The 13,469-nt window shown below is 45.0% G+C and overlaps 1 protein-coding gene across 6 annotated transcripts in view; it reads left to right on the top strand.

Annotated features, from left to right (window-relative positions):
* Positions 1 to 8,165, top strand: part of fam110b (family with sequence similarity 110 member B) — a 200,279-nt gene extending 192,114 nt beyond the window's left edge. For all 6 annotated transcript variants that reach the window (XM_072467731.1, XM_072467732.1, XM_072467736.1 and 3 more), the window contains one exon: positions 3,451 to 8,165. In XM_072467731.1, coding sequence (XP_072323832.1) covers positions 3,753 to 4,865 — 1,113 coding nt within the window. In that variant the 5' untranslated portion in view covers positions 3,451 to 3,752 and the 3' untranslated portion in view covers positions 4,866 to 8,165. The remainder of the gene's footprint in view (positions 1 to 3,450) is intronic.
* The last annotated feature ends 5,304 nt before the right edge of the window (positions 8,166 to 13,469 follow it).

The raw sequence follows: 13,469 nt of genomic DNA, 5'->3' as shown, positions 1-13,469 counted from the left end.
GCCCAACAATTTGTACTTGGCATGGTTCAATTCTACCAATATTCTCATGCATGCTGACCTCGCAAACTTTGAACAGTTGACCATTAGTTTCAAAAGCTGTTAACTCAAAAATGAACAATTGAAAACAGCTCTGAATATAATCATACATGACAAAGTTCACTAAGATGTTTTAAGGTGACTAAATGCATTTGGTTGTATAGCATTGCATTCGGAAACCCAGTGGCTTTACTCATACTATGTGGAGAAAAAAGTAATTTGACTGAGAATGGACATTGTAATTTAAGTACAAGCTTCCACTAGTCAAATTACAAAGGGCAAAACAAAGGGCAAAAGTGGAGCTTGGATAGGAAAAATCATGGATTAAACCCAAGATTTGGCCATGAACTCCCATAGGCTCCAGCTTTTTGAGAGCTACAGACTGCAGAATGAATGAGGGATAGAAAACTGTGTAATTACTTCTTCTGAGCGTTGGAACACTCTTACATGATAGAATGCACAGCTTATTTTTTTAATTCATTTGCGGCGAGGGCATTGCTAGCTAGGCTAGCATTTATTGTCCACCCCTAGTTGCCTCTTGATATTAGAAATATGAGTTTACAAATGTTTATTTTTAAAGTGGGATCTAGCCTTTAAGTTTTTTCTTATTTGTAACCTCCGGAACATCTGATATGCATGTGGTGACTACTCGATTCGTCACAGTCTTTGGACTCGATAAGATCTCTAATTTTGTGAAGGGAAACTACATTCGCACTCTGAAACACTTGAGGTATATGTACCTTCAACAGAAACTCTTTGTCAAAGGCAGTTACAAAAATAGCTCTTGCGGTCATTACCATGCCTTCCCAAACCCACCTAAAACAGCAGTCAAATGCTGGTATTTGATGTGCCATCTGAACTTTAGTCCCTGCTGCATATCCCTCTTTGCTATCACTTAGACTCTCAAGTACAATTTCATATGACCAATTTCTTAAGTATAACTTCTCCCTGAGGGCTTCAAATAGTTGGTACATGATTGGGTGTTATTTCATTAAAAGCCAGCAAGGGAAGCCACCTGATTGGACTGCTGTGCTTGTGTACGAGTTATGTGCATATGCAAATAACATTTCTACAGTGTTAGTGCACATTGTGTTGTATTGCAAAATAAGTTTTTGGAAAATCTCCCAAAGAAAAATATTTGAACCTCGCACCTTTTTGAGAAATAACATTTTGCATCAAGTGAGCACCACCTTCCCTCAGGTAATAGGGTAGCAGCCGAACAGAATAGCGTACATTAGCGCAAGTTAGCAATGTTGTTACAGTGTAAGCATAGACTGCCTCTGTGAAGGATAGCTGTTGACCCATGTACTGCCAGTATTTCCATTTTTGTTGATACCTCTAATTCCCCCATTTGGTCTTTTTGATTTCTACACATGTCTATAAAATAAATGTGCATTTACCTATGAAAAACAGTAGCAGTAATTTCAACATTCGCCAACGGGACAAATTCCAGTGAATGTCAGATTAAGGTAAGAGGCGAGCTCAAACATACTGCAGATAAGAAGAATTTCTTTTTAACTTGGACATTCAAAATAACAGGAAGTTGCTAATCTCTTCTGAGTCCTTACTTCAAATGCTACTTTGGAGACCACAGGATACATCCAGGTAGCAGCTTGTTTACTGCTGAAAATATCAAATGTCCACCAAGTTCAACATTTTTCCCCATAAGTTCTGAATGCAAATAACCATGGAAACGACTGAACAGGACAAGTTCTAAGTGCTGTAGTGAGCGAGATTTCCCATGAGCTCCTCGACGACGGCGTTGGCGAGCTCCTGACCGCTATCGAACGGCGCTTTTTTTCAGGCTCTTGCGGGTTCCTCGCCAGGCGAGCCCATTATTTTCATTACTGGGGAGCTGAGCTTGCTGACCTGACCAGCTCCTCTGAGATCAGGCTGCCATTTTGAAAGGGAGCTTCTGGGTCCCTCAAACCCACCGTCCATGGGCACTCTCCCCCCCCCCCCCCCCCCCCCCCCCCCCAACACACACACACACACATGGGCACTACACTTCACCCGTCACCCTGTATATACCGCTCAGCCCACCTTCCACAAGCATTGCACTCCGCAGTCCCTGACCCCTGGCAGTGCCACCATGACACCCAGACAGCCATGCACTGCCACCTTTACACCCTGTCAGTGCTCCTGCCAGCCTGGCAGTGCCACCGTGGCACTTTGGCAGTGGCAGTACCAAGGTGCCAACTGGGCAGTGCCCGGGTGTCAGGGGAGGGACAACAGTGACACCTTGCCCAGGCTCTGACCACCCAGGGGCCGTCAACAGCCAAGGAGATCCTCCAAGTGCTGCTCCGCATGGTCCTTGTTTGTGCAGACCAGCACTAATCATCTCTCGCGGGACCTCTTGCTAGTGGGCCGGTTCGATCCCAGGAGGCCATTGGATATGGCGACCATATCGTTAATGAAGTGGCTATTGACCTGTAAGCGTTGAATAAGGGGCCTGAATGGAGAAAGCGTGGCCGAGGCCACACACAGCCCCATTTTTTACAATGGGAATCTCTGTTCGTCGGAACTTCCCCTGTCTAGCAAGAGATCGGGGCACTATATTAAATGACGTCCTGCCTGCAACCCCCAAACACCCATGGCAGTCAACCCCGGCCCGATCATGTGTGTGCAAAAAATGCCAGCTTGGAATCCTGGCAGTCCAATCTGGCACCTTGGCAGTACCCATGCCACCTGGGCAATGCCACTCTGACACCCATGTAGCAGTGCCAGGTGGCACTGCCAAGGTACCCAGGTGTCACCAGCAGTGCCCGGGCACCACCCTGTCCAAAGGGCATGCAGCTGGTGTCCTCCAATCCCCTGCGAGACCCCCATGAGTGCCGTTCGGTCTGGTCCCGGTTGGTGGGGACCAGTACCAAACGGTGCTTGCCCGAGGTCTCTGAGGCAAAGGGGTTAAATCCTAAAGCCACAGGGACCTCGGGAATCTGCACATTAGAGTAAGGCTTGCTGCCTCGCTCTACTATGCAGATTTGCTAAAAAGTGATCACTCCCATTGTGGATGGATTCACATCACAACGTCTCGCAAGATTGTGTTGAAACTCATGGTGCATTGAGAGCCGGGTAGATTCCGGGAGCAGGGTCTCCGGCTTTCAACGACTGCTCTGTGCCGCAGCGAGCAGTGCAAGTCGTATTTTGGGAGAATGGCTCCCGATATAAAATTTTGGTTCTACTTTAGCTGGTTTGACTGAGAGGTTATGTTACAAGTCACAGTTGATACACTTGATTTAGGATGGCACACCATTACTAATGCAATTTTTCATATGCATGTCTAGATTATTTCCTGCATTCCGTACTAGCCAGCTACTGCAAACTCTGCACTTTTTCTGTATTGTTGCTGTAGACTAGCTGTGTGATATCATCCAGTAATACTAACACATAGTTGGTTATTCTGTGTTTCAGATCACTGCTTGGAGTTGCACATAAAAGAACAGACAAGTCTCCCACATCTCTTAGTCAGCTTAAAAAAAAAATCAGCAGAGCAGATTAATACAACCTTGTGTCTCGTGGCCAATTGTACAAAGGCTGGTTTTAAAGAGAACATAGTGGTATTTAATGAGCTATGAGATGAGGCCCTGCTGGTGATATTTGCAGCATAAGACTCTTCCCCTCTTCAGTCTGCTTGAAATACATGATTCAACACAGTGTATTTGGAGTTACTCAACACAGATTCCAAGACGGCTGCTGGGGACAGGCCATCGAGCATGCCTACAGAAATGCTACAAGCAGATAGCATGGTCAAACCTGTTGGTTCGGCAACTACCTTTACGTCAGCTGTTCCTCTTCGCATACTGAACAAAGGGCCAGACTATTTTCGAAGGCAGGCAGAGCCTAACCCTAAAAGACTCAGTGCAGTGGAACGGCTTGAAGCTGACAAAGCAAAATATGTAAAGAGTCAAGAAGTGATCAATGCCAAGCAGGAGCCGGTGAAACCAGCTGTGCTGGCAAAGCCACCAGTCTGCCCAGCAGTCAGGAGGGCAGCAGGTACCCCGTCACAAAAGCTATCCAATAATCATAAGGCAGACAGCACTGCAAAAAGAGAAAACTTAAATCTGGAAATTTTGAAGAACATAATTAATAGCTCAGAAAGTTCCACCTCAGGATCAGTACACAAACACAGTGCACGGAACTGGCCCCAGCACAGACCTGCCTCCACAGAAATCAACAGGCGCACGTTTGCAGAATCTATTCAGGTGTACAGTAATCAAGGCCATAGTAGTCTGCAGGGAGGCAACCTGAACGTAACCAAACGATTGTTTGAAGACCAAGTCAGTGATTCAGCCCTGCACATTTCTCACAGTTCAGCAGATGTGAGGAGGGTTGTTGAAGGGAAACCTCTAAAACCAATACCCAGCAGCAGTTCTGCTCCTCCTGTTCTACCCAAGCCTAATATTTCAACTTGTAATGTACCCAAGTCACCAACACAAACCACTCCAGACTTGTCCACCAACCCAAGCAGGCGACCATCGCTGCACCGCTCCAAATCTGATCTCAGTGATCGATATGCTCGTGCCAATGCAGATGTGGAGCGGTTCTTTAACTACTGTGGACTAGATCCTGAAGAACTTGAAAACATCGGAATGGAAAATTTCACAAGGGCAAATTCGGACATAATTTCCCTGAACTTTCGCAGTGCAAGCATGATTAGTTCAGACTGTGAGCAGTCACGGCGGAGCAATGATGACCTGACAGATGACGAGGAAACCAATGATCGTGTGCCATATGGTATTTCAGCAGTGGAAAGGAATGCTAGAGTGATTAAATGGTTATACAGTTGCAAACAAGCTAAGGAATCCCAGAAAATATCACATGTTTAAGAAAGGGACAGAAATTCTGGTTGAGTCAATTTATTTTTTGCATTTTTATTTTTGTCTGTGAATCTTTTAGTTGTGAAGAGTTGTGAAGTCTACTGGGATATTTCTTGCAGATCTCAGTTCCACTGTCTTGCTAGCTATATGTTCTCTCATTGCATGCTTATCGACTTGAGCTCAAAACTGGCCTATACTTCAGAACACATGAAGACATGGACGTTTCAACTGTATTATGATATATGCCTATATACATATGTATTGATCAACAAGAGCACGGGGTACTATGTCCACATTTTATTGTACATTTCAAACAATTATATATGAGAACAAATGGCCTTTACTGAGGCAGAAACTTTATTCGTAAATAAATGTTATCAGGGCAAAAGAAAATCATCTGTCTGCAGCATTGCAACAGCAGTCATGTGTAGCTCACCTTGGTCTTGCAACGCTTGGTACAACCCATGTAACCTTTAATAGTCCCATATAACCTCTAATAGCAGTGAGTTGTCTATAATGTTTTTCTGGAAGCTGTCCAGTTAAATGCATCAGCACGGTACAGCTCTGACAATCCATGTCTTCCAAATCTGCTTCAACTGCCAGTCTAACTGTCTGCTGTAATGTGGTGCCGAGAAGTGAAAAGTACAGCGGGTGATCTCATTAAATTGTTCATTGTTGCTTTTTAATATACTCCAGCGCTGCACTTCATTTCATTAAAAGACTTGCCTAAGCTGATGGGGGAACCAGAATTCTTTTTGTATTATATAAATGCTGTAAGAGTTTGTAAATACGTTAAAGCTGTTATCAGATCTGTAAAGAAGAATCTGTTATACTAATAAATAGTTTCCAGTCCATTTGTCACCCTTCTTGAATTTAGCTTTTTCATTCATGATGCCGGTGTTGCTCTAGTTTTAAAGCGAACATTTTAAACAAATTTACAATATTGTGACATTTGTTTACTCTTATTGAAGCTTAATGGAGTGACAGTACACTGCAGACAATGTGCAATGATGGCCTTAGTTCATAATACTTCACATCGATTGCTTGGTATTCAAACCCTAGAAATATATACGGCTCTTAATAATTATGCTCACCACTGTAATGTTATCACTTTTAGAGGTTGCAGTGAGATTCAAAAGGTGTCGCAATGTAATACTTTAAACCTGCAGCAGAGACATGATTGCAATTTGAAGCCGTGTTCAAACTGTGCATGCACCGGGGACAGTACCTTTTTGTTTTATATTTGTATTTTTGGAAATTATATGTTTATGGTATGATGTACTTCACACTTATTTAACAGGGTAAAGGCTTCACATGTCCTTTGCATGGGGTGGGTTATCTCCCATGTGCATCTTGCTGTATTCACAATCAACTAAACACTGTTAAGCCATTTTAAGATCCATACGCAAGTTGCAATGAATTATAAAGCAGGATTACAGGAATCATAATGAGACTGAAGGCATCAACATGAGTCTTGTTCATAGAATGAACATAAATAGTGAATACTAAAATTCAGAAGGGAAAACCAGAATTACAGGAAATTTGCAGGAGATGGTGAGGCAGCAGCTGAAGAAGAAAGACTGAATATTTACAAACAGATAATTAGTCTCACATAAACCATTCATCGTGGACAGACTTTTAGCCCCCATTTGTAGGCAAGGGGCATGTAAATTTGTGCCATCGCCTGTCGTTCTGCAGAAAGCAATTCAGAAGGCAAATGGCCTTCACTGCAAGGGGATTGGAGTACAAGAATAAAGCAGCCTTGCTGCGATTGTACAGAGTTTTGGTGATAATTCACCTGGAGCACAGTGTGCAGTTTTGGTCTCCACATTCAAGAAAGGATATACTCGCATCAGAGGTAGTGCAGCAAAAGTTCGCTTAATTGATCCCTGTGGATTGAGGGGTTAGTCGTATGATGAGAGGCTGAGTAAATTGGGCTTATATTCTCTAGAATTTAGAAGAATGCGAGATTTCATTGAAACCTGCATAGTTCCGAAGGGGCTTGATATGGTGGACACTGAGAGATTGTTTCCATTGGTCGGGGCATCTAAAACACTGTGGCAGTTTCAGGATATGGCCAATCATTTAGGACTGAGTTGAGGAGAAATCTTTTCACCCAAAGGGTTGTGTATATTTGGAATTCTTTACCCCAGAGAGTTATGGATGCACCATTGAAAACATTTAAGGCTGGGACAGACATATTTTTGGTCTTTCAGGGAATGATGGGATATGGAGTTGAAGCCGAACATCAGCCATGATTGTACTGAATGGTGCAGCAGGTTCAATAAACCACGTGTCTACTCCTGCTCATATTTCCCAGGTCCTTACCTACTCATGGGCCATTGTTGCTGGAGGTGTGATCGGGGGCAGAAGGGTTACCCACCCTTGGGTAGCAAATTACGACAGGTAATCAGCAATTTGAGGCTAATTATCTGAGGCTGACTGAAACATTCATATTTTCCATACTGCCCTGTGGAGAGGACATCTGGCCAGAATGCTGACCTGGTTGCTGTGGCCACTTTGTAATTGTAATGTTTTAAAAGTGCCGAGAGGACACCACAGGATATGTCCTCTTTCTTACCTAACTGAAATGGTAGACTGTAGCTTCTTCCAAGCTGGAGGGCCTACATTAGCACTCCAGCTTCAAGAGCCTGCCCGATGTCCCTAACTGGAAGGTGAGCATGCCCTCTGCCGACTAATGGACCAATTTAGGAAACATCATTGCCAGGTTAATGTTTCCCAGGCGGTGCATGATCAGGGTCCCCAGTTGACCCTGATTTTGGGATGCTGATCTAAAATCCAAATTCCTGCCATTTTGTATAAAATGGACATTGGTATATTAGGAACGTTTTAACAGTTCTGCGAAAACACTAACCAAGCTTTCTCTTTCAACTACTGGCTGGCCACTCATTGTACATTTTCTGTCTTTATTGTAGTGTTTTCATTGTGCCATTGTTCAGAATAAGAGTGGATGATTAGATTGCCAATGTTTTTATTTTGGTTGATGGGCCTTGTAACTATTTGGCTTCTGTATTTGCCACATACTATTCGGACACTTTCACTTCATGTTTGAACCCTGTGCTGAACCAAAACTTAATAGATATTTATCTGTGCACTATTTTTCTGTACTTGTATTGTATCCTCTTTATGTATCATCTTGTACTATAAGCACAACTAAGTTTGCAGGATTTGGAACTGATGCTACACAACTCTTAACTATGGAAATATAAATTAATGACTAACAATTGTAAGCTCTTGGTGCTTTTTTTAACTAGTTTTTCAATAAAAAATGTTTAATATGTTCCTGCACTCTAGGCTGAAAGTAACTGATTTTAGTACAGCTAATAATATTTTGCGGTACCAAGGTAGAGGAAAAAGTTGAATCTTTTACTTGATGCTGCCACATTTTTCATAATTTGCTTCCATTTTCTACTGAAGTAGCAGCTAACCCTGACCGTGATTCTGTCATTGCTGGCAAATTTTCTCCTCTTGCACATCCCATTTCAATTGCATGCAGTATGATCATTCAATTACATTTGTTTTATTTTTTTTGATCCGCTTTAATGTCCCTGTATTGAGACTGTTTCTTTTTTAGTTTAGATTTTTAAAGTGCCTCATTATTTTAAATTACATTTTCAGAAACAAGGTTAACTTCTGCACGATCTTTCCTCTCCCAGGCACAGTGCGGGGAGCACAATAGGTTACACATAACAGCTAATAACGAAATAGACCTGAAAACAAGTATGTCCTGAAAATTCGTACCAAGATCTATTAAAACAGCAGGGGTATTTTGGTTGATATTTTAGAACTGAAGTGGCCCATTAACACAGTGTTTGGGAAAAGTATATAATGGTGCCAAGTTTAAATGCAGTAATTTTCAGTTATACTTGGGAGACTCAATATTATGTTTCTGATGTCAAAGTAATGAACATCTTTGACTGAGAGCTATTGAAATCTCGACTGTCTGCAATAATTCTGACAAATGAACCTTGACGTCATGCAGCTTTGTTTTGTGACTTACACTTTAGCTTAAGCTATTTATTCTTGGAATAAATTGATACTCTGCATTACTGACTTGAAGTCTTTCACCTCCAAGCTGAGGGGCAAACAGAAAATGAGATTGATATGTAAACAGTAATTGTATTCGGTGGTCGAATTAACGTTTGATGGATAAATGTGATAAGAAATAACTCACAATTGATGTTTGTTGGCTTTCATATTTTAGGTTGTTTTAGAAGTCTCAGAGAAATATTCCAATATCTATGGAACGAAGACTTGATCAAATACTGCCTTTTGAAGAGGAGCAGTATGTATTCAAACTTTAAATAAAAAGGTGTGCCAACAAGTAGGATGGGGGTTTGCGGTTAAATGATAAATTATTGTAAAAGCTTTCTCAAAAATAGCACAAAAAAACAAAAAAAGAAAAATTAGAGGAAAGAAAAAATCAAGAAAATAAACAAAAAAAACAACCATGCCTGCTCCGAGAATTGGACAAGAGGAGGGCCACCTGGTGTGGTTGTATAGTGGAGATGAAACTGGTATGTAACGGTTGTATTATTATTTTTCTAAAACATTTTTGTTCACCATATTTTCATCATTTTAGGCATACAAAGAAAAGAAAACAAGAACAAAACAACCCCCCAACAATGTAGGACATAAAACATCGACTTGCAACTCAAAAACGAAAAGCAAACAACAAACAAGCCCCCACCCACCCCTCTGCATTCCACGGCAAACATGAAAGTGCATGATAAACAAAACCCCAAGAATTGTAGAACCCCTTCTTTGTCCCCCTCAGCTCAAACTTCACCTTCTCCAGGGTCAAAAACTCCAGCAGGTACCCCCGCCATGCCGAGGCACAGGGAGGAGGAGCTGACCTTCATCCCAGCAGGACCCACCTACGAACGACCGGCGAGACGAAGGTGAACAAGTCTGCCTCTGCACCCACCTGCAATTCTAGTCGGTCCGACACCTCAAAAATGGCTTCTAGGGCACCAGACGCCACATCCATGTGGAACACCCAAGATAGTGCTAAATACCTCCCTCCAATACCTTTTCAGCTTCAGGCAGGACCAAGACATAGGAACATGGTTTGTGGGGCCCCTCCCACACTGCTCACAAACATCCTCCAACCCCTAAAATAGCCAGCTCATCCTTGATTCTGTGCCATGCGCCAGATACACAAGCTTCAATTGTATCAGCCTGAACCTCACGCACTCCGTTGTGGCGTTGATCCTTCGCAGCACCTCACACCACAATCCCCCTTCCATTGCCCACCCCCCCCCCCCCAAGCTCTTCCTCCCATTACACCTTAACCCCCACCATGGATACCCTATCCTCCTTCAGAATCCTCACATATATCGCCAGTACCACCCTCTTCTCCGACCCCCCCCCCCCCCGCCAATATTACCGCCTCCAACAGCAAGGCGGCCGGCAAGGTCGGGAAAACCTTCCTTGCAAAATCTTGAACCTGCAGATATCTAAACTCTTCCTCCTGCGCAAACCCGTACTTCTCTCCCAGCTCCTCCAAGCTCGCAAATCGTCCCTCAAGGAACGGGCTGGATTCTCCGTCCCGCCGTGCCACATTTCTGTTCACCCCGCCGCTGGGATGTACTGTTACACTGCCTGGTCAATGGGGTTTTCCATTGTGGGGCATCCCCACGCCGTCGGGAACCCCCCGGGCTGTCGGCAAAACGGAGCAACCCGGCGGAGAATCCAGCCCCAGATCTTTCATTTACTTAATCCCCCTCTCCTCCTATCCCCAAAACTTTGCATGCATCCTCCCTGGTTCAAAGCCATGATTCCCCCTAATCGTCATCCTCCCTGACCCGGCCCCCAGCTTAATGTGCTGTCTAAACTGCCTTCAGATCTTCCAAGTGGCCACCACCACCGGATTTCCCAAATATTTATCTGGAGCCATTGGGAGTGGCGCCTTTCAACCCCCTACATGGGCCCTCCTCCATCTAAACCCATTGGGACTCCACCCTCCCCTTCCCCCTCACCCAGCCCCGCACCTTCCCTTCATTCGCTGCCCAGTATTAGTACAATACATTGGGGAGGCCTAGACCTCCACCTGTCACCCTCTGCATCACCACCATCCTAACCCTGGCCACCTTCCCCCACCAAATAAACGAGGTGACTAATTTGTCCACCTCTTTGAAGAAAGATTTTGGTAGAAAAACCAACAGGCACTGAAATAGGAACAAAAACCGTGGTAACACATTTATTTTAACTGCCTACACCTGGCCCGCTAACAACAGAGGGAGGTTGTCCCACCATTCCAAATCGGCCTTCACCCTCCCCACCAAACAAATACAATTATACCTTTGGAGCCCTCTCCAAACCCGTGCCAACTGCACCCCCAAGTACCTAAAGTGGGTTGCCGCCATACGAAATGGCAGCCCGCTCCCCACCCCTACTCCCGGTTGGGAGACCATGAAATACTCGCTCTTGCCTAGGTTCAATTTCATAGATTATCATAGAATTTACAGTGCAGAAGGAGGCCATTCGGCCCATTGAGTCTGCACCGGCTCTTGGAAAGAGCACCCTACCCAAGGTCAACACCACCCTATCCCCATAACCCAGTAACCCCACCCAACACAGAGCAATTTTGGACACTAAGGGCAATTTATCATGGCCAATCCACCTAACCTGCACATCTTTGGACTGTGGGAGGAAACCCACGCACACACGGGGAGGATGTGCAGACTCCGCACAGACAGCGACCCAAGCCGGAATCGAACCTGGGACCCTGGAGCTGTGAAGCAATTGTGCTGTCCACAATGCTACCGTGCTGCCCATAAATTTATACCCAAGAAGACCCAAATCTTTGGAGCAGCCCCATTATATTCCCCACCGATGTGCTCGGCTCCTTGATGTACAGTAGCAGATCATCAGCATATAAGGATACCCTATGCTCCACTTCCCTCACTATCCCCTTCCACAACCCCAAGCTCCTTAGCATGATGGCCAAAGGCTCTATAGCCAATGCAAACAGCAGGGGGGGGACAAAGGACACCTCTGCCTAATACCCCGGTGCAGAGCAAAGTATCCCAAATTCATATTATTAGTGTGAACAGTCGCCATCAGCTCTCTATAGCAGCCGTACCAACGCCGCAAACCTCGGCACGATCCCAAATCTTTCTATACTGCCATCAAATAACCCCATTCTACCCGATCAAACGCCTTCTTTGCATCCAGTGCCTCCATCTCCTTTCTCTCCGCCATTGACATGACCATATTTAACAACCTCACGTTTGAAAACTACTGCCTTTTCTTCGAGATCGCCATCTGATCCTCTCCTATCACCTTCAAATGTCACCCTTCCAACCTTGCCGCCAGCACCTTTGCCAATATCTTGGCATCCACATTTCATAGGGATATGGGTCTATATGACCCACACTCCACTGTTTCCTTAGCCTTCTTTAACAGCAGGGAAATCAAATCCTGTCCCAACGTCTGTGGCAAGACGCCCCTACCTATCACCTCCTCAAACATTCCCACCATCAGGACGGCATGTGGTTAGCACTGGGACTGCGGCACTGAGGACCCAGGTTCGAATCCCGGCGCTGGTTCACTGTGTGCAGTTTGCACATTCTCACTGTGTCTGCGTGGGTTTCACCCCCACAACACAAAGATGTGCAGGTTAGGTGGATTGGCCATGCTAAATTGCCCCTTGGAAAATAAATAATTGGGTACACAAAAAACAAAAAAATATTTTTAAGGAAAAAAAACATTCCCACCATCAGTGGTGCCAACTCGTCCTTAAACTTCTTATAATATTCCATTGGGAATCCATCTAGACTGCAACCTCCCAATTGCCTCCTTTACCACGGCCTCCCCCAACCTCGGGTACTCCAACCCATCCAGGAACTCCCTCATCACTAGCTCTCTCCCAGTTGCTCCGACCTATATGACGTCTCGTAGAACTCCACAAAAACTTAATTGATCTGCTCTGGGGCCACCACTCGCTTCTCCATCCTATCCCACACCTTGACTATCACATTCGCAGCCGTCTCCCTCTGGAACTGGCTGGCTAACATACACCCCGCCTTTTCCCCATGCTCATAGACCGCTCCCCTCACCCTTCTCAATTGGTGCACCGCTTTCGCTATGGACAACTGGTCGAACTTCACCTGAAGCTCCTTCCTCCTGGCCAAAAGGGCTGGACCTGGGTCCCCCGCATACCTCCTGCCCACCTCCAGCATCTCATCTATCAATCTTTGACACTCCTCCCTCTCTTCTTAGTGCACCTTGGCCTTAAACAAAATCACATCCCCTCTTACTACTGCCTTCAGAGCTTCTCAAACCACCGACTGTGAAACTTCCCCGATGCAATTAAATCCCACATATGTAACAATGTGTATTGTAAGGAATACAACGGGTCAACAATAAGGTAATAATAGTTCTCACCACCAGATGGAAATAAGGAGCAGTGATATAGATATCTGGGGCGTCATTCTCCGACCCCCCGCCGGGTCGGAGAATGGCCGTTGGCCGCCGTGAATCCCGCCCCCACCGAAGTCTCCGCTCCCGGAGATTGGGCGGGGGCGGGAATCCGGCCGCGCCGGTTGGCGGGACCCCCCGCTGGATTCTCCGGCCCGGATGGGCCGA

Source organism: Scyliorhinus torazame, chromosome 11, assembly GCF_047496885.1.
Source record: "Scyliorhinus torazame isolate Kashiwa2021f chromosome 11, sScyTor2.1, whole genome shotgun sequence".
In the NCBI taxonomy this organism is placed as follows: domain Eukaryota; kingdom Metazoa; phylum Chordata; class Chondrichthyes; order Carcharhiniformes; family Scyliorhinidae; genus Scyliorhinus; species Scyliorhinus torazame.
This window is presented reverse-complemented; position numbering and strand designations above follow the sequence as displayed.